Source organism: Diceros bicornis, chromosome 1, assembly GCF_020826845.1.
Source record: "Diceros bicornis minor isolate mBicDic1 chromosome 1, mDicBic1.mat.cur, whole genome shotgun sequence".
In the NCBI taxonomy this organism is placed as follows: Eukaryota; Metazoa; Chordata; class Mammalia; order Perissodactyla; family Rhinocerotidae; genus Diceros; species Diceros bicornis.
In genome coordinates this window covers 21,376,119-21,401,962 of record NC_080740.1, presented here as the reverse complement: position 1 = coordinate 21,401,962, position 25,844 = coordinate 21,376,119, and the positions used below count along the sequence as shown (strand labels likewise).

The following is a 25,844-nucleotide window of genomic DNA, read 5'->3' as shown; positions in this document are numbered from 1 at the left end:
TCTTTAGTCTGATGAAGTCCCACTTGTTTATTTTTTCTTTAGTTTCCCTAGTCTGGGTAGGCATGTCATCCGAAAAGATTCCTTTAAACCCAATGTCAAATAGTGTGTTGCCTATATTTTCTTCTATGAGTTTTATAGTTTCAGGTCTCACCTTCAGGTCTTTGATCCATTTTGAGTTAATTTTTGTGTATGGCGATAGCACATGGTCCACTTTCATTCTTTTGCATGTGGATGTCCAGTTTTCCCAACACCATTTATTGAAGAGACTTTCCTTTCTCCATTGCATGTCCTTAGCACCTTTGTCGAAAATTAGCTGTCCGTACATGTGTGGTTTTATTTCTGGGCTTTCAATTCTGTTCCATTGATCTGTGTGTCTGTTTTTGTACCAGTACCATGCTGTTTTGATTACTATTGCTTTGTAGTATGTTTTGAAGTCAGGAATTGTGATGCCTCCTGCTTTGTTCTTTTTCTTTAGGATTTCTTTAGCTATTCGGGGTCTTTTGTTGCCCCATATAAATTTTAGTATTCTTTTTTCTATTTCTGTGAAGAATGTCATTGGGATTCTGATTGGGATTGCATTGAATCTGTAGATTGCTTTAGGTAATATAGACATTTTAACTATGTTTATTCTTCCAATCCACGTGCATGGGATATCTTTCCATTTCTTTATGTCATCGTTGATTTCCCTCAATAATGTCTTGTAGTTCTCATTGTATAGGTCCTTCACCTCCTTGGTAAGATTTATTCCTAGGTATTTTATTCTTTTTGATGCAATTGTAAATGGTATTATCTTTTTGAGCTCTCTTTCTGTTAGTTCATTATTAGCATATAGAAATGCAACTGATTTTTGTAGATTGATTTTGTACCCTGCAACTTTGCTGTAGTTGTTGATTGTTTCTAACAGTTTTCCAACAGATTCTTTAGGGTTTTCTATATATACAATCATGTCATCTGCAAATAGTGAGAGTTTCACTTCTTCGTTACCTATTTGGATTCCTTTTATTCCTTTTTCTTGCCTAATTGCTCTGGCCAAAACCTCCAGTACTATGTTGAACAGGAGTGGTGAGAGTGGGCAGCCCTGCCTCGTTCCTGTTCTCAGAGGAATGGCTTTCAGTCTTTCCCCGTTGAGTATGATGTTAGCTGTGGGTTTGTCATATATGGCCTTTATTATGTTGAGGTACTTTCCTTCTATTCCCAATTTATTGAGAGTTTTTATCATAAATGGATGTTGTATCTTGTCAAATGCCTTCTCTGCGTCTATTGAGATGATCATGTGGTTTTTATTCTTTGTTTTGTTGATGTGATGTATCACGTTGATTGATTTGCGGATGTTGAACCATCCCTGCGTCTCTGGTATAAATCCCACTTGATCATGGTGTATGATCTTTTTAATATATTGTTGTATTCGGTTTGCCAATATTTTGTTGAGGATTTTTGCATCAATGTTCATCAGCGATATTGGCCTGTAATTTTCTTTCTTTGTATTGTCTTTGTCTGGTTTCGGTATCAGGGTGATGTTGGCCTCGTAGAATGATTCAGGAAGTGTTCCATCTTCCTCTATTTAAAATCTTTAATTATTTTAAACATCCTTATTTATGGTCTTTTTAAAGATTATTCTTTGAGATATGTGGGGATGCTCATCTTCCTGACTATTGTGATCTGTATTGTGTCTCACTCGTAGATCATTTCCTTTGTTGTCATTTTTTTTTTAACTGAAAGTTTTTCTTCAACAGGGGTTTTTTAAAAATAGAAATCTCATCTGGCCTTGGTGGTAGAACTGTCCCTCTTGAGGATTTTGCTTGTGCTCCAGGGGTATCAGCCGCTGGTGGAGACTAGCTTCCTTACTCTCTTCCTGGATTCGTGGGTACAGTTGTTCTAGTCCCATGTTCACTGAGACTGCAGCTCTGCAGAGGCCTAATCCTCACCTCATGTGCATCCAGGGCTCAGCTCCAGGCTCTATTAAAACTCAAGCCCCCAGCCATTATTTCAGGGTAGATAACATCCCGAGTTCTTGGGACATAAGCTCACACACTTGTCAGTCTTGTATTAAATTTTTGGAGTTTGATTTTATGTAGAATTTCTAGGTTTTTTTGTGTGAGGGGTTCCACATTAGCTCAGACTACCATGTTGCTGGAACCAGATGTCCTTCAGCCTAACTTCTTACTATCTTTTACAAATTTTAATATAAGATGGTTAAATTTCATTCATTCATCAAATATTTATTGAAAACCTGACTTGTAAAATCACTAGTTTAGGTACTAAGGGTTCATAGATGTCTCAGCCTTGCCCTGTGGACTGTGGGGCTGATCGGCAAGTAAGCAACGTCAGTAGAGTATAGCAAGTGCATGATCAAAGTGTGCAGAGTGTACTACGGAAGCATCAATGAGGGGCATGTAATTCTGAAGAGTAGTCAGTGTAGGCTTTCTAGAAGATGATACTGGATCTGAGACTTGAAGGAGGAGGAATTAGCCAGATGAAGAAGTAGGAGAAGCATTCCAGGAAGAGAAGAGTGTAAATTAAGATGCTGAGGCAAGGGCCGGCCCCGTGGCTTAGCGGTTAAGTGGGCGCGCTCCGCTGCTGGTGGCCCGGGTTCGGATCCCGGGCGCGCACCGATGCACCGCTTCTCCAGCCATGCTGAGGCCGTGACCCACGTACAGCGGCTGGAAGGATGTGCAGCTATGACATACAACTATCTACTGGGGCCTTGGCGGGGGGAATAAATAAAAAAATCTTTAAAAAAAAAGCTGAGGCAAGAGAGAGCATGACTTATTTGAAAATATATGTAGTTCCATGTGGCTGGAGTGAGACAAGTGGGAACAGTCCCAGGTCAGAGGTTTTGGGGTCCTTGAGGGTTGGGAGTGAGGAAGAAGCTTTACTTGAGTAATATATATTAGCTAGGGTGGAGAATCAGAATTGCCACTGAGAGGAAACTAAGTTGCAACAAGAAAGAAAACAACATATTTCAAATCTGAAAGTCTCAGTGAGGACAGAAATAGAAGTATGAATAGTGAAGACAATGGCCTTGCGAGTCAAAGGAACAACAAAGTAATGTATGAGGTGTGGTGGAGGTCAATGGATTGGCCTGTGAATGGAGTATATCTATCCAGGCTGCCTGTGTCAAGGTGGAAGTTTGTGGTGTGCAGCAGTAAAAGGAGTGAAATCTGGAATTACTATGCAAGGGGATATGCTTTGTGGATGCTTGGAGGACATCACTTTATGTAGGAAGGTAAGCAGCTTATCTGAAGGTATGTGTCAAAGATCCTCCTCATGTGCTCTGTCTTGTCACTGATCTGAGGATGATGCATGATGGAAAGATGCACTTGTACCTAGAGCACTTTACATGGTTCTACCAAAACTCTGCTGGATAAATGTAGCTGGGAATGCCAGTCAGGCGATTACCTCCCTCAAGAACACAGAATAGAGGAGCATTTTCATTAGGACACTGACTCTAACTAGGATAGTGTTTCAGCCCTTTGGTGTGGTCTGAGATGCAGCATACAGTAATGATCTCCTCAAGATTTCAGAGAATGGACGCTGTCACGGGAGCTCCCTTGACAATCTACTCAGGCCTTTTTGGTTGGATGCTCACTTCTAGAGCATGTCCTATATATATTAGCATATTCAAAGATATTGTGCCAAATATGAATTACCCAAAGACCCAACCTATACAAGTGACCTGAAGACATTCTGATGGCTTGCTCTCACGTGAGCACAGAGAGTTGGAGTCAGGCCTTTCCAGCTGGCCATCTTGTTAAAAGAGACTTCTTTTGCACCTGGCTCTATGGGTGCTGAGTCAGGTTGCTCCTCAAACCCTTCCAGGTTCTGCAGGGCTGAGACTGTAGCGATATATGTGCTAGTTCTAAAGGGGCCTCTGGAATGGAGAACTCTGAGTAGAGAATTTCCTGGTGTTTTTCAGCATCCCCAGCACTAGTACTTACAGAATGACGCATCTGCTTAGCCTTGTAAGCTGCCTGGCTGAGTGAAGCCTGCAGCTGCTCTAGGCTGCAGTGACCTAGATAATCAGCTTGAACACTGACTTCAGCCAAGATGCGTCAGCTCCCAGACATAGTTGTTGACTTGGGCAGGCCAATGCAGGGCCACAGAACCAGGAGCTCTTCTTGTGATAGAATCTTCCTGATAGTAGCATTAGAGATGACTGTTTCTACTTTGTACAGGCGCTGTGGAGTGGTGTAGGCAACATATGGGCAAAAGTGAAGAAAACCCTCAGCCTCTAAAATGCCTGTGCCATGAGTGGATCTCAGTCAACTCATGCTCCCTCTTTCAAGATGAAGGGCAGAGGCTTATCTAAGTAAAGTTTCTTCCTCACCCCCAACCCTCTAAGGTAGATTCCAGTTTGGGGTTTAAACTGTAAACCTCACAAATATCAAGAACTTCTGTAAGTCCTTGAGGGGCCTGCCACGAGGCTACTTTGGGTGGTATAATTCAAGACCTGGGAAAAAAGGACAATTCCTAGAAGGTAGAACCTCTGGAATCTTGAAGACATACTTCTCCAGGTTGGCCAAGAGGTTGGGACATTTGAGCTTTTACAGGACCACCTGATTAAGAGCTTATTCAAGAACAAAGTGTCCAAAGGAAGTTAATACTGGGATAAACGAGGTCAAATAGTTTTCTTTACTGTGGCCTGCTAGGAGTCTTTCCTGTGCTTATGAGTATTATGGGCTGCTAAGCAGGGACATGGTCATGTAGCTTTCCCAAACTCATGGGAAACATTTTTCTCTGGACCTGTCTATTAACAGCAGTCAGTACTTCTTGCAACACTTATTTGTGAATCACAAGTTAGACTTTCCCTTATTACTCCCCTAGTATCCCTCATCAAGGTGGTTTTGGACAACATAAACTTAGTTGGGCCTGGTAATTCTCCAACCTTCAGGTCACCTATAAGTAGATCTTTATTTTCTAAACTTTACTTGGGTGATATGTATTAGCTAGGGTGATTTATCTTATTTATTTGTGATTTACCTTATTATCAGTGAAAATAAGATGAACACAGGTACTTCTTTTATGAGATCAGGCAATCAAAATTATGTGGGAGAAATTTAAAGATCGAAATCTTTTTACTGTTGAAATATCCATGTATCTTATATGTTAATATTACCAAATTCAAAAAAGAAATATATGAGAGAAATAATATTGATACCAAGATACTTTTACATGTGCAAATAAATTAATATAACAGCAAGGTTATGATAAAATTTTTGAAATAGGCCAAGACAATCTAAATAAAGCCTCTCATTTACCAAATTTCTCCTGTTTATTTATCTGTTTTTACCATACACTATTTCTGCTCATAGCAAGCCAAAAATGAAACAGCGTGGTTTATAATGAAAAAACATGTACTGCAAGTGAGTCATAAAATTGAAAAATGGCTACTTCCAGTAGCTGCATAAATTTTAGAGGAAATGTATTCACTATGGGGATGATTTGTTATGGGAATAGCAAGTGTTTATTAAAAGCATTAACATGGTGAAAAAGTGACCCTTAGGCAATATACAAATTCATCATTCAGAAGCATAATGTATATCAAATATATAATTCATTTTGAAACAATCAGTTTTTTTTTTTTTTTTTTTGTGAGGAGGACCAGCCCTGAGCTAACATCCAATGCCAATCCTCCTCTTTTTTGCTGAGGAAGACTGGCCCTGGGCTAACATCCATGCCCATCTTCCTCTACTTTATATGGGACCCCGCCACAGCATGGCCTAACAAGCGGTGCGTCGGTGCGCACCCGGGATCCGAACCGGCGAACCCCGGGCCGCCGCAGCGGAACGTGCGCACTTAACCGCCTGCGCCACCGGGCTGGCCCCAAAACAATCAGTTTTAATTACTTCTAGATGAAGGACAAAATCTGAAAAAGAAAGAAAGATGCAGTGAAACAGAAACAGAGAGTAATCTCTCATGCGTGCAGACACCACTTTCATTTTTATTGTATATGGCCTACCAGTTATTGAGTATGGATTCCCACTTACATCCACATATTCACAAACTCATTCATCTTTTACTCGGCTAGGAGGCATTGCGTTGGAGTGTATCTGCTTTCCTTCCTAATGTCTGCTCTCTAATTGTATGTTTGTCTCCTTGTAGCCGAATAGTGGGATTCAAAGGCATGCTATCATTTTGACTCTTGTAGCAAGAGGGAAAGAGCAGCAGCTGCTTCATTTCCTGGAAACTTTTCAGAAGCCAGGAACTCTGGGCAATTTTCCAGACTGACTTATGGAGAGAGTGGGCTAAAACTGCCCCTACCTATCCCTATATCTAAGAGTTGATCTGGCCTGAAAGGTAGGGAATAAGAAGGAAACCCCCTCACCCTTCCAACCCACCCCACCATCTCTTAGCTACTAGGCTAGATAGTATTCTTGGCTTCAGTATTCCATAAATCACTTAAGAGAGAAAAAGGGAAATTATGGTGGGCAATTTTGTTCTTCATTCAGTAGTGGCATCAGTAAGTAAAATGAGTAAAACATCAGTAAAAACTGAGTATACTACAACAAGCACTTAAAACAGGACTTGGTACACAGTACCATATAAATGTTTGTTCAATAAAATGTTATCACATGTTCTTCAGAAGCACTTTTTAAAATATACCATTGAGCGGATATAGCATAATTTACCTAACCATCTGCTATCAATTTCTCAGTTTTCCAATGTTAAAACTTTTAATGAATAGTTACATACTGTTCTTTCTAGTTTTTGTGCATTTTTACTGTGCCTTTACATGATTTTGTTAGTAACAGCCTATACCTTTGAAGTATTGAAGCCATGGAGTGGCTTGACTCTTACTTCAGAGGAGAATGGCTAGTGGCCACTTCAATGCTGAATGGGAAAGCAGTGTTTTTCTTAATGTCTTCATTTCATAACCTGCTCAAGGCAACAGAGGTGGCCTATAAGAGAGTACAGTTTTTAAACTGAATATATTATACAGTTATGTTTGAGGCAGGGACACCTTCTATTACCAGAAGCTAGAAACATCTGAGAGACAAATTCATTATTGTGTAAACCTCTACGTTTCAAAAGAGCATGCTGGATATGAGCACAGAGCATTTCCTGAAGCTTAATCATCATCTAAGATTAATGCTGGCCTTCAGCAGTCTCCAAGCAGGTCATTAATCTCTAGGAAATGCTCAGTATTTTGACTGATGTTTGCTTAATTGAAGAGGTGAATAATTTACTAAAGGATGATACTTGAATTGGAACAAAGACTTTTTCTAACATGCACAGTGGCAGCCCCTAGTGAGCACACTTGGTAAACGTAAAAAAGTTATTTAGATTTGAGAAAGCAAGGTGTTTTATAGATTTGACAGAGGTTTTGATTGGCAAAAGAAAGTATCTTTTTGTAAAAGGAGAAAAATAAACCAATATATTTTCAGAATGTAAAAAAACCCCAGATAGATCTCAAGTAGATGACTTTCTTTAGAGAGAAATATCTAAGTTCTCATTTTACGGTAACATTGTAAAATTTAACATTGAAAACTTTTGTTTTAAATAAAACCTCGTTTCTGTTTTTGCAGGTCAGAAAGTGTTCTTTGTTTGAAATCATTTCCTTTCCAGCAAAGACTGCTTTAACTAGCATAATGTATGCTTCATATGCAGCACTAATTTATTTGGTAAGTTAAGAAAATGATTAGAATCTAGAAATAAATATAATTATTTTATGTAATGTTAAAGATATACTGTATAGTCCATTCATAAACTAAGGTACTATTCTCTTGTTACACAAAATAATTTAACATTAAAAATTTACTTTTCTGAGAAGCCATATCAATCCACCAAAAACTAATTTGCTTAAGTAACTAAAATTATTTATTTTTATAAAGTTTATTACTGTTTGGTCAAAACATTTTGGTTTTTCTTTCATTTAGCTATAGTTGTTTTCTTTCAGCCATTGTGCCATGGTTGGCTAAAGTTCAGTATTCCATTTTTTAGGTCTATCATTTTGATATTAGTATATTTTGAATTACAAGTGCTGTAATTCAAAAGTGTTCATTAAAAAGCATGACAAAAATATAAAGGATTTTCTTTTAATCCATTGCCATTTATACTTACCTTTAACTTTTTTTAAAAAAAACATAACATACAAAGTATACAGCTTGATGAACTATCACAAAATCTATTAACCTATGTACCACACAGGTCAAGAAACAAAACATTACCATCATTCTAGAAGCCTTTCTTGCCTTCCTCATAATCACTAACCTCTTCTATAAAGGCAACCACTATTTGACTTCTGATGCCATAGACAGTTTTGTTTGAACTGTATATAAATGAAATCATATACTATATATTATTTTATATTTGTCTTCTTTTGCTCAACATTATCCTTGTGAGATTCACTCATTTGTTGCCTATAGCAGTAGTTTGTTGATTTTTATTGCAGTGTAGTATTCCATTGATTGAATATATTACTGTTTATCCACTCTATTGTTGGACATTTAGATTATTTACAGTTTGAGCTATTGTGAATAAAGTTGCTATGAATATACTTGTACATCTGTTTTGGTGAAATTTCTGGACCACAGAATATGCACATGTTCATCTCTAGTAGATATTACCAAACATTTTTCCAGAATGGTTTTAGCAACTCATCCCAGCAGATTATATGAGTCCCAGTAGCTCTGTATCATCACTGACACTTGGTATTGTCAGTCTTTTCCATTTTAGCCATTCTTGTGGTATGTAGTATTATCACATTGTAGTTTTAATTTGCATTTCCTTAATTTAATGAGATTGAGTACCTTTTTATATATTAATTGGACATTTGGATATCCTCTTTTGTGAAGTTCTTTTAAAGTCTCTTCTCATATTTCTGTTGGGAGTTGTCTATCTTTTTATTATTGATTTGTACTTTTTAAATATATTCTAGGAACCAGCCCTCTTTTGGTTACCTATTGGCAAATTTCTTTTATTCTGTGGCTTGCCTTTTTACTCTTTTAGCACTGTCTTTTAAAACAGAAGTTCTTAATTTTAATGTAGTCCAATTTATTAGTATTTTCCTTTAAGCGCTTTTTATGTCTTAATTAGGGAATCTTGATCTACACCCAAGATCATGAAACTATATCCTCTGATATATTCTAGGAACTTTATTATTTTACCTTTCACTTTGAGATTTATAATCCATCTGGAATTAGTATGAGATAAGGGTCAAATTTTTCCTCCATTAGTACCCAACTGATCCAACTCAATTTATTAGGGGAAAAAACCACAAACTTTTCCTATTGCCCCAGAATACGTCTTTTGTCATAAATCAAGTGTCCTTTTATATGTAGGTCTGTTTATAGACTCTCTTTTCTATTCAGTTGATCTATTTGTCTATTCTTGTACCAATTCAACACTGTATTATTTACAGGAGCTTTATAATAAGTCTTGATAACTGGTAGAATAAATCCTTCTTCCAATCCATGAACATGGTATATCCCTCTTTTTATTTAGGTCTTCTTTAATTTCTCTTAATTTTTATGGTTTTTTTGATAGAGGTCTTGCACATTTTTGTTATTGAAACACACAGTAATAAAGATTAACTTTTCCCCATAATTTATAGATTCAGTGCAGTCCCAGTTAAAATCTGAGCAAGTGTGTGTGTGTAAGTTGACTGATTTATTCTAAAATTTATAGGGAAATGCAAAGGGTCAAGAATAACCAAGAAATCCTTGGGAAAAAAAAGTAAAAGAAGTTACTTTTAAACATATTCACAGGTTTTTTCAAAAACTGAATTTATCAAATAAATATTTTGCAAGTGTTTTAAATTTTTGAGATGTGAATCTCATACAGAATTGACATTCAACTGAACTAGGATGCAAATATGCTGCAAAAAATGGGTGGGATGAATTGGTTATGGTGAAACTAAAACAAACTAGACTAAAACCAAAATTAAACTCTGATTTCTCAAAGCCTTTTGAAATGATCCTATATGATTTTTCACACTATAAACTTTCTAAGTTGGTAACATAAACAATTTTTTGGTGACCTGGTAACTGGTTATCTATGCAACCAAGGCCTAGGAGAGGTCAGGGCTGGAATTATGGTTTTGAAAACAAACAACATATATGTTGGAAGTTAATGTCCTCTGAGTGGAACCATGCCAAGTGAAAAGAGTGGAAAGTTGACAGAAATGTGAAGAACAGCAACATTTACTTAGTGAGCTGAGAAGAAATCTACAAAGGAGACAAAGATCAGAAAAGTAGGAAGAGAATCAGGAGAAACATATCAAGGAAATAGAGACTCAGGAAGTTGTGAGTGATTAAGCATCAAATACAAGCAGAAAAAGTCAAGTAAAATAAAGATTTGAAAGTGTCCAGGGGCCGGCCCCGTGGCATAGCAGTTAAGTGCTCGCACTCTGCTGCTGGCGGCCCGGATTTGGATCCCGGGCGCACACCGCTTGTCAGGCCATGCTGTGGTGGCGTCCCGTATAAAGTGGAGGAAGATGGGCATGGATGTTAGCCCAGGGCCGGTCTTCCTCAGCAAAAAGAGGAGGATTGGCATGGATGTTAGCTCAGGGCTGATCTTCCTCACAAAAAAAAAGAAAGAAAGAAAGTGTCCAATAGATCTAGTTAACTAAAGATGCTGGAGTTAACCATCTTGAGAACTATTTCAGTGGTGTGATGGGATAAGGAAGACATAAATAAGCAGGCTTGGAAGTAAAGAAATGATAAAATGGAAACCATGAATGTAGCCTCTTGTTTGATCAAGAAAAGACAGCGTATGTTCTGTCAAGAGGGAAACAGGGCCGCAGGGATTTTTAATTTTTAAATTTTAGGATAGAAGATACTTGAGCATGTCTTAGGTTGCAGAGGAAGAGCCAGTCAAGAAGGAGAGGTTGACGAGGCAGGGAAATAGAGAGGATGCTGGGTATAGGTTAAAAGCAAAGAGCGAGATGCTGACCTTGATCAAGACCCTTCATTTTCTGAGACTGAGACAGAAGTGGTTAGAATGGGCACAGATAAAATTTTGTAGGTGAGGGAAGAAGAAATGTATCAAATATGATAGGGCTTCCCAACCTTTTTTCACAGCATGGCATATAAAGAAAATGATCATATTTGGGATAAATGGATGAAGCAGTTTGTAGCTGGAAGCGATGGGCCTCAAGGTTTATAGCTCTAGGTTTGGATATACCCAGATGCAAGTAACAAAAAATACCTGCCAGTGCCTTAATTGATAAACATACTTAAATATCTCACTTTATTAGAAGTCTGGGGTTAGGCAGTTCCCAGGTTTGTACAGTGGGTCTACATGTCATCATGGCCTTTCCATCTTTCTCTTCCGCTGTCCTGTTTGTTGTTTTTGGTCCTTAGATTTGTTGCCTCATGCTCAGGCATCACATCCATGTCAGTGTCCAAAGCAGGAAGGAGGGCATAGGTAGAGGCAAAAGACAGTCTTTCTTTTTGTCTAGGAGGAAAACTTTTCCAAAAATCCTTCCTGACCTCCTCCGCCGCAGACATATTTTTGCTTCATTGGTCGGAACAGGTCACGTGGCCACACACTAACTGCAGGGAAGTGAAGGAAAGCATCTGGTGTTCCCCCATTTTGTAGTGGGAGGCAGGAGGTCAGGAGGAAATTGAGGCTGTTCAAGCCCAGGCCTTCAGTCCTTCCTCTGTTACCCTCTTTAGGAAAACTTTCCAAGTGTTTACAGCCTATTATGTCACCTTGAGGCATCTCTTTGGTAAAATAAGCTAGTTTAGGTCTTCTCGTATTTCATGGATTTTATTATTCTTGTTGTTTACCTTAAATACTTGGCATCATCATCATTAGTAAACTTACAGAATAAGTTTAACAGATAACAGTTCTTAGTAATTCTCAATTTTTGAAGTTATTTTTATCTATGTTTTGTTTTGACACTCTTCCTTAAAGTACTGAATGGCATTTTTTGAGGGAAAGTGGATCACGTTTGCTTAGAAGTCATTGATCTACTAGCTTACTAAATTCTTACAAAATGTTTATGCCCTTCCAATTACACACATAGGTATAAGCAAAGTCTAGGGGGAAAAAAGTAAAAACAAAAAGTCTACTTTGAGATATTAATGTTTGGGGATAAATTGCCTCTCTCAGCAAATGCTTCATTATAAATCAGAGAATAAAGATGCAAAAAAACTAATAAGTTGGGAGAAAAAGATGTAAAGCATGTCCTTATTGAAGCATACTAGGTTTTAATTTCTTTCTAGATTGTGGTGTGATACATTTAGAACAAGGAATCAATCTCCTGATGTTTATCATGTGCCAGGGGTTCCTGAACAGAAGTGCTTCTTTATTAGAATATGGACATTAATGACTTTATGTTAAACATTTTATAGGACTTTTTATCTGTTAGTAGCCTAAAAAGAAACTTTACCTTTCAAAAAATTTTTTTATTATTAGACGGTCTGTGTTAATGCTGTGCTGGAGAAGGTAAAGATAATTTTCCAAGAAGAAGAATCCATAAGGCAAAACAGAGAGGAGAGTGAAAATCTTAGAAAAGCCTTTTCTGAGCCTGTGTTTCCTGAAGGTGAAATCAAAGCAAAACCTTACAGGTCATTACCGGAGAAGCCAGACAATATTTTAGATCGCCCCAAACTTCCTGCTAATAAGTTGAGTAATAAGATCCAGGTTTTACATTCTGTGTTTGACCAGTCAACTGAAATGAATGAATGAGCAAATGTGAACATAAATATCACTGAACAGAGCTTAAGAGTTATCTATCTAATGACAGTTCATCTGACAAAACTAGAAAACTAGTTTTCATATACTGACTGTTCTGCTTTAAAAAAGCGGGGGCAGGGGGACTACTAAATGTCGTTCTCTAGTATTTATATGGTAGAGAAAATAAAATGAATCTTGATGTAGAATGTATGTATGACTATATGATATTTTTTAATGAATAAGAAAATGTACCTTTAGGTGGGTTAGACTTTATGCTGTGGTTTATAATATGGATGTACTTATAATACATTTATGTTTTTATTAAAGACTTGTTTCAAGTATCTTTATTTATCTGGGAGGGAAATATCTCTATCAAAATGCTACATATCTTTTTTAGAGATAAAAGATATTTATTTTCTATCTACAGGCTGCATAGTTTGAGTCTGCCTATTATCAATTCTTTTATAACTCATCTGTAAAGTTATGAGAGACTTGCAATTCACAGATGTCATAAATTTATAAAACAAAATATTATTTACAAATTGATGGGAAGATTTCTGCATATGAGGACAGGACATGACATTTTTTATTTCCAGATTTAGAGGAACAAATTTAAAACCAGAAATCAAGTCCATATTACTCATTGTTGCCACTGAATCCTGAGAGAAAATGCTTCTGTCGTTGGCCCTGCAAACCAGGGCCATGGTTTTGCTTGCAGGAGATACTTTGGTTTCTTCCATGCATTTTAAATTCTGGGCATGTGTTAAGACCTGACTGGTCACTGGAGGCTTAGCACCTGATATAATAGGCTAGGATGTACCCATCCCAGAGATGCTGCATTTCCTGGTGAGTAGCTGCTGCCATAAACAGTATTTATAAAAAGCCCAACCCTGGCTCTTTAGTAGTAGTCTGAGAAATGAGTAACAAGTATTGTATTAGCTCATGCTACCCATATTCCAACAGAAAAGGAAATGTAATAATATGTAGCCAAGGGCTCTGTAAGCAGAGCCTTAATGATACATACTGTATTCACTTATTATTTTTACAATAACCAAGGGAGAGAATCTAAGTGGGCCCCTTAGAATGTTAAGTATTAGGTTTGGAACCTTAATTTAATCCTATGCCACTAAGAAGATTACTGTGTTTTGAGACTGAGTTCCAATCTTGACAGACAGCTTTTCTCACTCTGAATTCAAAATCTGCTCATCCTAGTTCTTTCTGGCCCCACCTACTTTTATATTCTACTACGTGCTGCAGAGTTTTGGATGATCAGCACCCAGGGTGTTACAGTATAGTGTGGGCACCAGGCAACCAGAGCAGCGCGGGCCATCAAGAACTGGCGTGGTAAAAGGGTAAACCAACTGACCATCAACCATGCCTGTGAACTCAGCAGAAGGGACTCTGAGGAACGACACCTCACATCTCTTCTCTCTATAACACTTACATGAAACACATTGTTGTACATACATGCACAAAGTTCTCTAAAAATAAAAAAACTTTTATTTGAAAATTTCATACTCTGCCATTCAGAGTACTTTGGCTTACTCAATAGGAGACTTCACATTGCTCATGGCTAGGCAGCAGCTGTGTCTTCCTTACTTTGAGACTGTCTGCCTTGACTGGAGAGAAACTGAACCAAGGTTTATTTGGTTTTGATGTCCAGCACATTGATAAGTTTCTTATTTTTAAATTCAGCATGTAAATTGATCCCATTTTTGGAGGCATTTTTTTAAGTGTAAAAAGTCTGCTGTATATTTGGAAAAACTGAACAGTTAAGATTTAAGCATTTCAATGTATTTAAATTTCACCTTAAAAAAAATAATAACAATCAAATAGGGGAGATGCAGAATGCATGGAAGTATCAATGAAACAAGAATGAAAGAATGCTGATAACTGTTGAAGTTGGGTGATGGGAGTTTATTATTTGACTCTGTATATATTAAAACTTTTCCATGATGAAGTCTGCTATATCAAACAGGGATTTTCCCCCCAAATTTTGTTAGTAGATCTTACTTATTACCTCTTCTTCATTTTGGTTACTCCAGATTATTCTCATCCTTCTTAAAATGCACATTCCAAACCTATCACCTTCAGGTTCTAATCAATCCAGAGGACTGGATGAAATGTTTTCTATAGATCCTGATGATAATCCTTATATCAGACTAGGTACATGTGCTTTTGAACCTCTCAGATATATATGGTTTTTAAAGAAAAGTAATAAATGTGCCTATGTTGAAAAAATTAATCTTTGGTACTGAAGCAAGGTTATTCTAAAAATATTTTTGAAACACACACAACATTTTTCATTGCCATGTAATTTTATCAGGAAGAAATCTTAATTACTTTGAAGTCTCCAGTGGCATAAAAATCAGAGTCACACTTAAAAGGTTCAGTAGAAAGAGTCACATAAATATTCCCATTGTCCACTGTCACTTTATGAATCCTTTGCTTTATTCCTTTGGAGCACCACTTGGGTTTTGCTGATGGATCTTTAGGGTCTATAGACTGATACAGACCTTCTCCTGTTGCCAAAGTAATTTTGTATTTATGCCAGGGGCAAACTATACACGGTCGTCCATCAAAATCCTGGGGAAGGAAATAATTGATTTAATAACCTGACATTTCCAATATTCACAATAAACCTCAACCTCAGAACGGAATCTATTGCAGAAGAACCAGGTTAAAGAACAGGCCAGCCTCTCTTTTTTCCTCTCATTTACAAATTATTCAGCAAAAGGCAGAACCTCATCTTGGCAGTCACCAAGTCCCTTTTGCAGTTGATTAGAACCCAGTGTATTAGAGCTCCATGAGAAGATAACTAGCTCAGGCAACTATACCATGTGACTGCAGCTGTGCTATTATCTATTAGATGAGAAGGTCACTTTCTTGACAGAAATGAGGCAAGGGCTTCAAGTGCTTCTACAGGAATTTTCACTAGCTGCTGGAAGAATGATAAGCTTCAGATACAAATTCAGGAGAGGTTACTAAAGGCATGAGTGTATATGTTAATTGAAGAGCAATTTACGATCCAAAGTAGTCAATTCCCTACTTTTTAACTGTCTTAAAGCAGTACTTCTCAAATTTTAAAGAGCATGGGAATCAGCTGGATCTTGTTTAAATGTAGATCTTGTTTCAATTCAGTAGTCCTAGGGCGGGGAGCAAGATTCTGCATTTCTAAGAAGCTCCCAGATGACACCAATGTTGCTAGTCTATGGGCCATACATACTTTGAGTAGCAAGCTCTTACAGTTCTCCTTATGGTGTGAAACTGAGGGAAATTCTTCCACATTATCATCACCAGGTGCTAACATTTTTTTCTCTACACCAGAAGTGCAGGAATACTGATACTGTACCCCAACATAACTGTCAGCAAACATTCACATTTTCATAACTCACAAACTTATTTTCATAATTTAAACACACATATATCCTTTAACATGAGGAGAGTTGTGGAACTAGGTAGACAGCAAGAATATAGAGAGTGGAACACTAAGTTTAAGCTTGTATTTTTTACAGTCAGAGAGAGAGAGAGAAAGGTATCAGTTTTATAAAGTAGAAAATAAGAAATTAGGCAGCTAGTCTGGGTATGCAAGGAAGACTGTTCCCCCATTCCTTCCTCAGTTAAGCCTTCAAAGTGCGGTTTCTTTCTTAAAATATATATATCTTTATTCCATTATAAAAGTAATACATACTCGTTGGAAAAATTCAAACTGTGCAGAATTAATATATAATATAAAGTAAATATAAAGTAAAAAGTGAATGTTATTTTTTATTCAAAAAATAGGATCTCATTAGACCTATTATTCCATGACTTCTTTTCACTCAAAAATATATGGTTGACATCCCTCCATACCAATACGTATAGATCTGCCTCATTAATTTAATGGTTGCAGAGTATTCCACAGCATGGCTATTCATAATTTATTTAAACTGTTTCCTATTGTTAAAACATTTAGGTTGCCTTCAATTTTTCATTAAAATAAATAATGCTACAATGAACATCTCCTATATATATACTTACACATTTGTGCAATTATATCTGTAGGGTAGATATCTCAAGAGTATAACTGCTAAGTTAGAAGACATGCCTATTTCTCATATTTATCTTGAAATGATTTTCTTTGTATGGTTGTGAATTCCAAGAATATTAGCAATTATACTTAAAGCGTTAAAATATAGTTCAAACCCAAATAAAAATTATTTTTGAATACAGAATGAAATAAGAATATAAATAAGGAAACATCTGAGTTTGTTGAGAATAGATTTAATTTTACATACCTCTATTTCTCCCAAATGTAAAGGTCCTCCTGAGTCTGAAAAGGAATTGAATATTACATCTAGTCACTAAAAACCTGAAATTTTGATAGTTTTGTAGTTAGGAAACAAATAGAAGGTTTACAAATGAAAAATAAAATCTTACGGTAACAGCGAATATCCATAGCATGATATTCTCCTTTGTGGTAGAAAATGACCACTTCTCTATCATGGACAACAGCTGTCATTCTTTCAGATTTTTTAATGTCAACTTCTCTGCCAACACAGACAGAAGAATATTCCTTCATCTCAGGATCTTGTTCAGAGCCATCAAGATCCATGCTAGTTGAACAAAAAAAAAAAAGAAAAAGAAAATTGCAAGTGGTCTTCACTAGTTTGTCTACAACTTAACTCACAGAGATAATCATAGAGAAGTCTGATTTCTCTGAGACCAAGGGAGGCATTTTTTTGTAGTTCTATAAAATAAAACATTTATAAATACTGGATTATAGGTAGTCATGATTTTGAGTTAGACTCTTAACACTTGCCAAAATGAGGGAGGACTTCCCCCTTTGAGACTGGACTTAATTAATTTCAATGTGTAAGATGAATATTTTAGAACTCCCAAGACACAGAGACTAAAGTTTCACTCTCCTTTTCTTTCTTTCGTTTTTGAGGCAGATTGGCCCTGCACTAACATCTGTTGCCAATCTTCCTCATTTTTTTTCTTTTTCTTCTCAAAGCCCCAGTACATAATTGTGTATCACAGTTGTAGAGTTGTAGCTCTTCTATGTGGGTCACCTCAGCATGGCTTGATGAGCAGTGAATAGCTCCGTGCCCTGTATCCCAGCCAGCGAACCCCGGGCCACTGCGTTGACCCTTCACTCTCCTTTCATTCCCTATCAAATTCAATGCTAAACAACATCTGGTTACTATCAGTGTTGTTTTCAGCCTTCTGCTGAAGGTAGGATTCTTTGATAGTCTGAATAGGCTTGGACCCCTTGGTTGAGGCGGCTCACTTGGTTTCCCTGGAGTGGACAGCCAGCTCTTACAGATCAACCAGATAACTATTCTAGCAGAAGCGAATAGGTGTGAATGGACACCTCTCATTTTCTTAACCCAGACAGAAATTGTCATTACTTTCTTCTGCCTTATTTGAGCATTCAAAGAGATGACTTTCTCTTCAATTAATTTACAGAGGTATATAAACCCAAATTTGCAGGTATTGTTCTAAATATATTTTTTCTCAGCACAGACATTTAACTATTTCTTTGAAAGCAACCCCTTGAAACAGCCCTTCTGTATACTTTAGGAACATAGTCTGTTAATTCCATGTGAGAAGAAAACATCAAGATACACCAGGGTCAGGGGTTTCAGGCTCCATGTAGAGGATGGACCTCCCAAATGGGGGTATTTACGGTTTCTTTCTGTGATAGTTTCTGAATAAAACTATATATCTTGTTTTGCCAAGAATTTCTATATTTGTTCTTTCTCCACTCCTAATCCCAGATCTATCTGATTATTCCTACCCTCTTTCCATTAAAGTGGCTATCCCCAAGTTTCTGGAAAGATTCCTGCTTTTCCTCCCTATCTCAGGATAGAGATTATGGTGGTCTATAACTTTCAAAAAGTGTAAAAGAACCATGTATAATCTTATGTCAGGGTTTACAAAGAGCTTTCTCCCCTAGGCAAGAGCAGATTTTGAATCTTTGCCTGTAATGAAATAAAAATCCCAAGACAGAAACTGAGACCACTCAAAGGGTTTTTGCCTTTTCCTTTATTTCCTAATAATTACATTATCCGATATCCCTGCATGGTTTCTACCCCCTGCTGGAGAATGGGAATCTTTTTAACTTCTGGACAATATCCAACTTTACAACTAGCATAAGGCAAGCTCACTCCACTATGTGAGTGGACAGGAGAGAGGCTGCCCACAACACTCAGGCTTGAGATCCTGTATGTACCTGGACCATTATCTCAGAGCAGGGCTACTTCAACCCCTTTACTGTATGACAGAAATTAAAGGTTGATGGTAACATCTAATCACAACCTACTTTTATCTTTGGGACACTGATGACAAGTTTCTCTGTAATCTGGGGAGAAATATGTTTGAAAAAGCAAGCAGGCAGAATTCTCAAGGAGTGGCTGTTGACAATAATCTTTAGCACAGCAGAATTACAAAAGAAAAAGAAAACTTTCAAAAGTAGATCTTCAGATTCTCCTCGTCCAAAGTTCTCCTTCCTTGTTAGAAATGATCATTCATTTGATAAATATTTTCTGAACACCCACTATGTGACTGGCACTTCAAGGAAGTAAAACAGATAAGGTCTCCGCCCTCCTAGAAATTATATTCTAGTTGGTGAGACCAATAATAAGTAAACAAATACACAAATAAGGTAATTATACACTATCATAAGAGCCATGAAGAAAATGAACTGGGTAATATGAGAGAGAGAAACAGGGGGAGGCCATTTTGCAAAGAATGAACTGGAAAGGTGACTCTGAGATGACAGCTGAGCTGAAACCTGAAAAATGCAAATGAACTAGACACGCTAAGGGCTACAGGAAGAGAATTCCAGGCTGAAGGAACAGCAAATACAAAAGCCTTAAGGAAAGAAAGAAAAGAAAACAAGCCTGGTTAATGTGAGGAACAGAAAGGAGACTGGAGCATAATGAGTGAGATTGGTGAGGCAGGAGCCAGGTCACGCAGCACTGCATGTGGATTTTATTCTAAGAGCGATGGGAAGGCACTGAAGTTGGAAAGCAGGGAAGGGTCACATGATCCGTTTTTAAAAGAATGCCCTGGCTGTGTGGAGAATGGACTATAGCAAAACAAAAGTGGAAGCACAGAAATCAGAAGGCTATCGTGTGGTCCATGGGAGAAAAGATGGTGGCTTGGACCAGGGTGTTGACTCTGTGGGGGAGAAAAGTAATAATAATAATAACAACAAAAATAACAGCAGTAGCTACAATGATATTGGGCTAACTACATGTCAGAACTGTTAGGACTTTACTAACTGATTTAATCCTCCAGCCTATTTCTACAAAGAATGTATTTCTTAAATTTTACAGTGAGAAAACTGAACGAGGCACAGAGAGTTTGGGCTGATGAACTGGAATGGAGATCTAGAGAAAAAGAAATAAATAAGGATAGCTCCCAGGTTTTAGGTTTGTGTAACCAAGCAGATTGTGATTGTGATGGGAAAGACTGAGAAAGGAATGGTATTTTGCAGGAATGGAAAGTCAAGAACTAGCTACATTTTGCACATACTGAGTTTGAGGTACCTTAGAGACATCGAGGTGGAGATATCAAGTCAACGATCAGGTATACGAGACTAGAGTTGAGAATCACTAGAGAGATGAATCTGGGAGTTTTCAAGTTATGGAATTCAATGGAATCACTTGGAGAAGGGAGCATAGATAGGGAAGAGGGTCTAACACAATTCCTGAAGCACATCAACATTTAGAGGTCAGGTGGAAGAGAGGCTGAAGAGAAGCAAGACCAGTAGAGTGTCCAATCCATTGCTAATCAAATGAAATTCACTCACTGCTCACTTCTTTATCCTATATTCTCCTCAAACGGCAAATACTTGGTAATCCAGCCAAAAAGGCAGGCAGTGAAGTAAAATCCATTCCAATGCTGGCCACCTCTATGTATTAAACAATGAATGATATATGAAGAAAACATGGGCTTCCTGGGAAACTCTGTCCCCAAACTTTGGTTGTTCATAAAGAGCTGGGCCAACCCTATACTCTTTTCTCCTTCTAACTTCACTTACTGCCTAAACCTCCACTCTCCTAGAAATCAAATACTGGTTAACATCCAAGTAAAGGCTTACAACTAGAATAACTATTACTACTCTCTTTTTCTTATTACTACACTATATTTCTAAAGTTTGTCTCCTATTATACTCCTAAATATACTTTTGGCCAAATATAGAAATTAAAAGGTGGGAAAAATCAAGACCAGAAATCTCTCAATATTGTTCACAGGAAATGGCTCAAGGGTCAACTCTACATAGATCTGATCCAGTCTTTGAATCAAAATAATGATTCATATACATCACTGTATAACATTTAGGAGCCATTCTTTGAAATTCACAGTTAAGCACACAGCCTTAAAAGTGGTGTGTGTGTATTTTCAACCTCAAATAACTCTTCAGTCATAACGTCTCAATAGATGTCTATGTCAGACACAAGCACACAAAACAAAATATGTAACAACTCTAAAGGTTATGGTAAGGCTAGGTTTTACTCAACATTTTCATTTTCAGTTCCATTTTAACAATTTCATCATTTTATGGATATTTCATCAGAGTGGGAAGTGACAGAAAGTTCCAGATAACTTGAGAGGTTTCCAGCTCTGCCTTATACAAGATAAGGAATTACATTTGGAAAAGGAAAGGAAGTGAATGAAAGTGACAGCCCATGTTAGTTGTAGAGACCCAGATGCTGTTAAACATTAGCAAGTTTGCCATGGAATGCTTACCATATTTAACACACATACACTTGTCTACAATTTAAGATATTTAACGAAATTATAAATCACGTGTCAGCTTCAAATAAATACTCTAATCTTAGGAAGATGATCCTTCCTAATCTACATCCTCTTCAATACAGTAATATTGTCATATTTCATAGGAAGTCACACAGAATGATTATATAGAATGATGAACGAGAGATCAACAGGAACCTGCCATTTTGATTTCACTTGTCTTAGGTTAACATTTTACATACAAACACATATATTCAATTTCTTTAAAAGGGCCCTTGGACCTTGATGTACGTAGCTTAGACACAATCCCCTCCCAACAAGATGGAAAATTTGTTACATGGCAGTGCCAAGAGGGTTCAGGCCTTCTGACAGGTTCTTTTTTTATATTTTAAATATAAAATTTTTATAAATATTTATTTAATCCTGTATGACTGACTGGAAGTTGGAAAGTGTTAGGAGGAAAAGAGCGTGGCTCATTTAAAAAGTAAGTTTGTAAAACAGAGAAATTATTATTTAGAAGTAAAATCTCTATATGTTAGGAGTGAGCTTTAGAAAGAAAAAATTTATAGACCACTATTTTGAGAAGGGTACCTCTGAGCCATAAGGAAGATAGTTATTAGATATTACATAAGCCTGGACTCCGAAACTGAGGTGTAGGATGAGGGATGTTTGTGTGTGGGCATGTGTGCTGACAGGAAGAGGCAGGAGCTTTGAATTCAACATATAAATGAAAGCATTATACAAATCAAGCTTAGGAAATTACAGAGATGTCAAATTTGTACTCTTAAGTTTGCACTGTTAACCCTTGCTCCGACTTACCTACTTTTTTTAAAAATGGAAAAAATCCACATATGCTATTTAAAAAAATTATTTTACAATAAAAAAAGCAGAAATATAGTGTTTTTAAGAAAAGGCAAAGAAGACCATGGCCAAGATTTTCTGGATTAGTCATGGCTGACAGGAGGCTGGATGATTACATCTCTCAACAGTTATCTGGTTTTACTCGATTTTGGCAGGTACTCAAAGTACACAAATTGCTCAGAGGGTAGTATTTACCTTCATGTGTTGGATGTGCAGCCTTTATCACATTTTGTGACAGAACAGACAGAGGGGCAATAATGATAAGAAAAATGGGGACAGACAGATGAACTGAAAGAGGGGGGAAATAGGCTGAAGAAAAAGAAATGAAAGAAATATGGACTTTGCAACATATATAACCAACAAAAGATTAAGATTCAGATATATGAAGAACTCCTATAAACCAGTAAGAAAATGCCAAATAACCAAAGAAAAATGGGCAAAAGACACAAACATTTCACAGATGAGGAAATCTGAATGGCCAGTAATCACATGTAAAGATGCTCAGATTCATTAGTAGGAAAATGTAAAAGAAATGGAAAGCAAAGGCACAAAAGGGATACTATTTTCTATCCAACAAACTGGCAAAAAATTATACCACGTATTGGCGAGGATATGGAGCACTGATGGTGATGACATCAATTAGTGCTAGCACAGTTTGGCACTACCCAGTAAAGCTGAACATATTCAAGACCCAATAATCCCACTTTAGGTATATTCCAGAGAAATGTACACAGGTACACGAGGAGACATGCACAGGAATGGTTATATCAGCAAAAGACAGGAAACAACTCAAAATCCATCAACAGTAGAATGGATAATTTTTATATTCATGCAATGGAATGCTGTGTAGCAGTGAAAAACGTATAGCTACATCAATTTGGATTAATTTTAAAAATGTAACTTTAAATGAAAAAAAATTAAAAATTCAGAGTATGCTTCCATTTTTACCAATGCAAAAAAAGGCAAACCCAAACCATATATTATTCATGGATACATATATATTGGGTAAATTTATAAAGAAAAGGGGAGAGTAAACACAAAATTTCTTAAATATCTCAAAATATTACATTAATTCTTATATTTAAAATTATTCTTTTTCAATATTTAAGTTGTATCCTACTTTATGTTTATGTAGCAAATGATCCAAAATCCAAGAAAAAGAAGATAAAAATGGCACTTTGTATCCTCAGAGAATGTGCCTGTGCATAGATCATGAATGGACTATTTGAGAATTTTGTACAGCTTATTTCAAAACTTGGCACTAGAGGGGGAAATAAATGAATAGTTCTCTTCTTTTTCCAGGCAAAAACTAGAAAAGAAATACTAGTATCAAGCAAGTAACAAAATAGATGACATGTGGAGTAGCATCAAAAGTTAAGTTCTCCTTGACTCCCAAATAAATGAGACCCCAAAACAATCCTCTCTCAAGAGTCAGTTGCTTGGAACATACAGTCTTTGCCCAACCGAGGAAAACTGTAGTGAACTTCGCAGGGGCTGATAAGAAATAAGCAGAGAAAGCTGGGGCTAAACGATAAGGGTTTCAGAGAAGTATGATTACAGTCTTGCATTTTGCTTAGGAAAGTATTATCCTTCAAATAATTGTTCCCTTCATGAATCATAAGTGGTTCTATTTATTTATGATATCTTGTGACTATTTAAAATTAACACCCTTATTATTCTTAATTAAATGTTGTGAACATCACCGTCCATTTAGACAAGAATAAGAGCCACTGTGTTCACCTTAATTACTGTTACTTTGATGCACTATTCATATGCTCCCACACATATCTCTATTTTGAGTGGACTTGAAGATAGGAGAATCTTAACTAAATAAAAACAAAGTGAAAAATTAAATGGCTTACCCAGTTTACGGGCTAGAATAAGAAAACTTCCTTCTGAAAAATTTAGCTGCTTTGTTCCCCAGTTCTCTTCAAGAAATATTTTTTGGCCTGTGCCTAAAATTAGATTTTTAAAAGTGCAAACACCACATAAAATTACAAATTAGCTAAATGGATTCTCAGTCTCTATTAAGACACCTTTCCTGCATAGGGAATCCATTCAGCTTGAATTTTTAAAAAAACATAAGTTTCCATAAGACACTGGGGAGAAAAGAGACACGAAATGACAGGAACTTGTTACTCCTCCTGAGCACTGACTAAGGTGCTTTCACTAAGTCTGGGGACTTGGCGTACACATTATCAGAATGCATAACTCCAGGGTGACATCCTTGCTTTCAGGTTCAGAGAAGAGAAATGCCTTAGACAGTTGTTTTGTATCTCTTTGGATGGCAGAATAATAATAGCTAAAACTAGCTATCCTTCAGTGAGTGCCACTCCTTGGGGTTTTTGCATATATGAGTTCATTAATCCTCACAAAACGGCCAATGGGTAAAGATTATACCTATTTTCCTGATGAGAAAACTAAGTAAAGGACCCTCTTTAACAAAAGCTTGCCCAAACTGCAAAGTAGCAGTCACGATACAAACCCAGATCTTATGAGCCTAAGTTTTGCGGACACTGATACATAAATCTTAACACTGCATCTAAGCAGCAGCCACGGATTTATAAAAACACGTGGTCTGCCAGTAGACTATCTTGACATTTGGCAAAATGAAGACATCTGTGTGTACACATGTATATGTGTGCGTGCGTATATGTGTATCACTATATATAGATAATCACCATATATATCACCAAAGATGATGGTCCTCAACTTTTTTAAATTTAGGAATGCTGATGTGCAAGAGTCGCGTCAACAAATGTTCAAAACGGAATACCTCCCTAATAAGGTAATAAAGTCATGTAGCCGCTCTGGAATCCGCTACCATCGCGGGCGATCTTAAGAGCCTGTGACCAGCAGGTGGGCTCAGCCGGGTGTGACTCGCGGGTGGGCAGGATTGGGGGCAGGACGCTGAACCGGGCTGTGCGGCGGGGTGCGCGCCCGCGAGGAAGGCCGCGGCACGGCGCTGCGGGGAGGAGCAGACGCCGCCTCCACGTCGAGCGTTCGCAGCGGGCGCGACCGCGGCGACGGCTCCAGGCCCGTTAGCTGTCATCTCTGCGGTCCTTCCAGCTCCGACGTGACTTCAAGCCGTACGTAACGTTTTAGTGAAGACGGTCTGCGGTCGTTATGCGGAGCGGCACTCGAGAACCTCACGTGTGAGCGCGGCTGTGCGGACCTCTGGAGACGCGCAGCGGGGCCGGCGCGGCCGCAGCAACCGGGGCGGTTTTTACGCCCCAGAGCGCGCAGACGCCCGCACCGCTGGCCGAGAAGGCCCGGCTGCCCCACCGAGGCGGCAGGTCAGGGTGCGGCCCACGCTCCAAGGTGAACGAGCCCGGTGGGCCGCATGTGACTGGGCGGAAGCCTGCCCCGCGGAGTAACGATTAAGGAACGCGGGACCGAGGCCGGGAGCAAAAGCCACCGCTCCAAAACGCCGCCGCCGGAAGCCCGAGGCCGGGCCTGCCGCCCGGCCGGAAGCAGCGGCGCCGCGAGCCCCGCCCCGCGCCAGCCGCCCAACCCCGCGGCGAGAACAGAACGTACCTTCCTCAAGTCCCTCGCTCCGCCTCCGCGAGACCGGTCGGCTGCGGACCGCGCGTGACGCTACTGCGCGAGTT

The 25,844-nt window shown here is 38.0% G+C and overlaps 2 protein-coding genes across 3 annotated transcripts in view; one reads left to right on the top strand and one right to left on the bottom strand.

Moving 5' to 3' along the window:
- SPATA9 (spermatogenesis associated 9) overlaps positions 1 to 12,914 on the top strand; it is an 18,460-nt gene extending 5,546 nt beyond the window's left edge. Inside the window, exons 2-3 of the mRNA XM_058533301.1 lie at positions 7,527 to 7,622; positions 12,364 to 12,914. Of these exons, the coding sequence (XP_058389284.1) occupies positions 7,527 to 7,622; positions 12,364 to 12,636 (369 nt within the window). The 3' untranslated portion in view covers positions 12,637 to 12,914. The remainder of the gene's footprint in view (positions 1 to 7,526; positions 7,623 to 12,363) is intronic.
- RFESD (Rieske Fe-S domain containing) lies at positions 12,898 to 25,844 on the bottom strand. 2 transcript variants are annotated; one of them, XM_058533081.1, is made up of 4 exons: positions 25,771 to 25,844; positions 17,044 to 17,219; positions 16,902 to 16,936; positions 12,898 to 15,210 (listed from the first exon to the last, which is right to left on the bottom strand). In XM_058533081.1, exons 2-4 carry the CDS (start codon positions 17,216 to 17,218, stop codon positions 14,947 to 14,949), a joined length of 474 nt encoding a protein of 157 aa, XP_058389064.1. In that variant the 5' UTR covers position 17,219; positions 25,771 to 25,844; the 3' UTR covers positions 12,898 to 14,946. The 2 variants fall into 2 exon arrangements, with proteins under 2 accessions (XP_058389064.1, XP_058389156.1); XM_058533173.1 differs by lacking the exon at positions 25,771 to 25,844 and adding an exon at positions 24,915 to 25,644.

Excerpts from the sequence above, each read along its gene's own strand:
- RFESD (XM_058533081.1), bottom strand. The coding sequence starts at position 17,218 with ATGGATCTTGATGGCTCTGAACAAGATCCTGAGATGAAGGAATATTCT. Across the intron at positions 16,937-17,043 it reads TATGGATATTCGCTGTTACC|ACTCAGGAGGACCTTTACAT; the intron begins GTAAGATTTTAT and ends ATTCCTTTTCAG. Across the intron at positions 15,211-16,901 it reads TACATTTGGGAGAAATAGAG|GATTTTGATGGACGACCGTG; the intron begins GTATGTAAAATT and ends TTCCTTCCCCAG.